The 2846-nt window shown below is 46.9% G+C and overlaps 1 protein-coding gene across 1 annotated transcript; it reads right to left on the bottom strand.

Moving 5' to 3' along the window:
• Window positions 1–464: 464 nt before the first annotated feature.
• On the bottom strand, window positions 465–1630 carry LOC103723162 (uncharacterized). Its single transcript, XM_008813989.4, has one exon. The coding sequence runs from the start codon at window positions 1554–1556 to the stop codon at window positions 465–467; it is 1092 nt and encodes a 363-aa protein (XP_008812211.4). The 5' UTR covers window positions 1557–1630.
• Window positions 1631–2846: the final 1216 nt, after the last annotated feature.

Raw genomic sequence — 2846 nt, 5'->3', positions numbered from 1 at the left:
GAACTTCCTTGGGATAAACTGGAGAAAGCAGGAGAAGCTTAGAGTAAATAACTTTGATTCTGCCTCAAGTCTCTCTCCTTCTTCTTTGTAAAGACTGCCATTGGAGATATGGCTGCTGGCCCCTGTTTGGTAAAAACCATCTTAGGAAATCGTGCAACCAATACGTTAAAGTTAAACCGAGTTAAAGCCCACCATCTCTCTATTACAGGAAGCGAGAGCAGCGAACCATCACCAAAACCCTTGGTCATTGCATGCAGACATCAATTAGCTCACAACACAGTAGATTGATACAGCATGAATTGCAGAAGTCGAAGAAAAGGAAAAACACAAGGGACTTGAACACCTAAGAAATACAGCAACAGATGCAGCAAGCTGCATCTACTTCGTTTAACTAAAATGATCACTAGATTGAGTATTTAGAGAACAAAGAGGAAAGAAGAAATCCTAGTAGTCAGGGGATGTGGCTAGTGCAATTTGGTGGAGAAGATCTCAAAGAAGTCTGGGTACTGAATGATGTCTTCCAGTAAGCCTTGGGGCACCATGGGGAAGTTCTCGGAGCCGTTATGCCCTCCTTCGAAAGCACCAACCAATAGCTGCTGCTCTTTCTTGATAGCCATCTGACTCCCAACTCCCAACTGTTCTGCAACCCCATCACTTCCACCGCCATGATGGCTATGGGCTTCCATTCCGCTGCTTCGCTGCTGGTTATCGGCATTGCGCCGGGGATAGACGCCATGTATGATCTCCTGAAGCAAACCAGACTCAGGAGACTCTGACTGGAAGAAGTCCCAATTGTCTTGAATTGGACCCACGGGTTCAGAGATACAGGTAGTTGATGCTGCTGCCGCTGGTGGTGAAGCAGCAGTGCCGATGGGCTGCTGCTGATGGTGCTGGAGGACGAGTGACAAATCCGAGTTAGAAGTAGTACCGAAGAAGTTGGAATCCAAACTGGGTCCAGTTAAATTAAAGCCATCCATGTGAGTACTAGAACTAGTATTAGTAGTAGGACTGAAGCATGAGAGAGAGGAACAGGGACAGCAGTTGAGAGCCTCCGGGTGGTGAAGAGAAGAAGAGGAAGCATAGGAAGGATTGTGAATAAGGTTGCGAAGGAGGAAAGTGTTGAGGGAGGGGGTGGGAGTAGGAGAGGAGGGAGGGAAGGAGGGCCAGGGGAAATCGGAGGGGTGGTGGAGTAGGAGGTGGTCGGCAGTAGAGGAGGTGGCGGAGGGATGATTAGCGGCGGCAGGGGCGGCGGGGGCGGCGGAAGTGGGGTAGTTGAAGTTGGTGCGGGCCTTGAGGCCGCGCATGGCGCGGGCAGCGATATCGTAGGCGCAGGCGGCCTGCTCGGCGGTGTCGAAGGTGCCGAGCCAGCGGCGCTCCTTCGACTGGGGGTCCCGAATCTCCGCCGCGTACCGCCCCCACGGCCGCCGCCGTACCCCTCGATACCTCATCCCCTCCTTGCTCCCCGCCGCCGCCGCCGCCCTCTTGCTGCTGCCGCCGCCGCCGCCGCCGCTAACACTGCTTATATATTTCTTCTGGCTGCTACTGGTCTCCTCCATCTCTATCTAGCTAAACGTCCAACTCAAAACACTCTCTCCGTAACTCTCAACACTCTTTTATCTTTGGAAGATGAGCAACCGATGAGCGGACGGGAAATGAGAAGATGGCAAGAAAGGTGGAGGTTTGTGGGGTATTTAAAGAGGGGAGTGAGGTAGTGGGGTGTGGAGAGGGAGCTTTGATTGATACACTCATGCAAAGGCAACAACTGGCCAGCGAAAAGAGCCAAGAGAATCCCTACCGGCGGATGCTTCTCTCTATAGAATATATATGTATATATATAATCTTTTTAAAATCTCGCTAGAATATATTTGATGTTTGAAATGGAACCATGGAAGTAGTAGAACGAGCAAGAGATATGGCCACACTTTCATATTGGAAAGGCGATTTCTATGAGTTCTTCCTTCAAAAAAAAAAAAAAAAAGGTGTGACTACATAGGGGCTAGGGAGTGCTTGTATCACCTATTTGTTATGATATTAAAACGATGGTGAAAGGGAAAGAAGAGGGTGAGGGCTTGACAACTGCACTTTTTTTTAGCTGTTCTTTTATTATGATTTATTTCTTTATTTCTTTATTATTTTTTTTGTTTTTGACTCTGAAGGGGACTTAAAAAGAGTGTCAGTGCGGTGAGTGTATGCATGGGACGAGTCGGGATCGTCTGCGGTGAGTGTGCGCATGGAACAATGGGGTGATATTGTTGTCGCGCTTTGCGTTTCCCGATGGTGGCTTCCGGTCTCTTCTCATTCCATGTAAAAAAACAAGGAGAAGACGCCACTGCCTCATACCATTTATTATAAGAGATCGATAGGAACCGGAGGAGCCCCCAGTCCTCCACACGCATGCACGCTTGTGTAGCTATTCTACCTCCATAGGTTTGACCTTTTGGAGCCATCCGTGTACATCCCTAGCAAGCTACATGTTTGTTGTCTTGCTGAGATATCTGACTTATATTGGTATTGCACAGAGAGTGATCATGTTATCAACTTTTATAATTATCTCAACCGATATACACTAATATACGTCTCAAGTGTCAGTCTATGGTATCATTTCATCACTAAAGTCGTTTTAATCTTTTATTATCATATTTTATATTAGGTGTTCTTAAGAAAGAAAAAAACATGAGGTCGATCCATATAAGTAAGCATTAAATATACATGTGACACAATGATCAGCCTATTTTTTTTATATTAATGATGTTTTGATGTTAATATCTCAGCATTAAGTAGTGAGACGGCTACTGGTGCAATTAAGTGCGACTTTTAAAGCCTCTTAACTCCCACGGTCATCATCG

This window comes from Phoenix dactylifera, chromosome 13, assembly GCF_051530095.1.
Source record: "Phoenix dactylifera cultivar Ajwa chromosome 13, Ajwa_hap1_PhDact_Kaust_v1.1, whole genome shotgun sequence".
NCBI lineage: Eukaryota > Viridiplantae > Streptophyta > Magnoliopsida > Arecales > Arecaceae > Phoenix > Phoenix dactylifera.
The sequence above is the reverse complement of the archived record's forward strand: the minus strand, read 5'-3'. Positions and strand labels throughout refer to the sequence as shown.

Bases quoted from the DNA above. Each gene is read 5' to 3' on its own strand.
- LOC103723162 (XM_008813989.4), bottom strand. From the start codon at position 1,556: ATGGAGGAGACCAGTAGCAGCCAGAAGAAATATATAAGCAGTGTTAGC.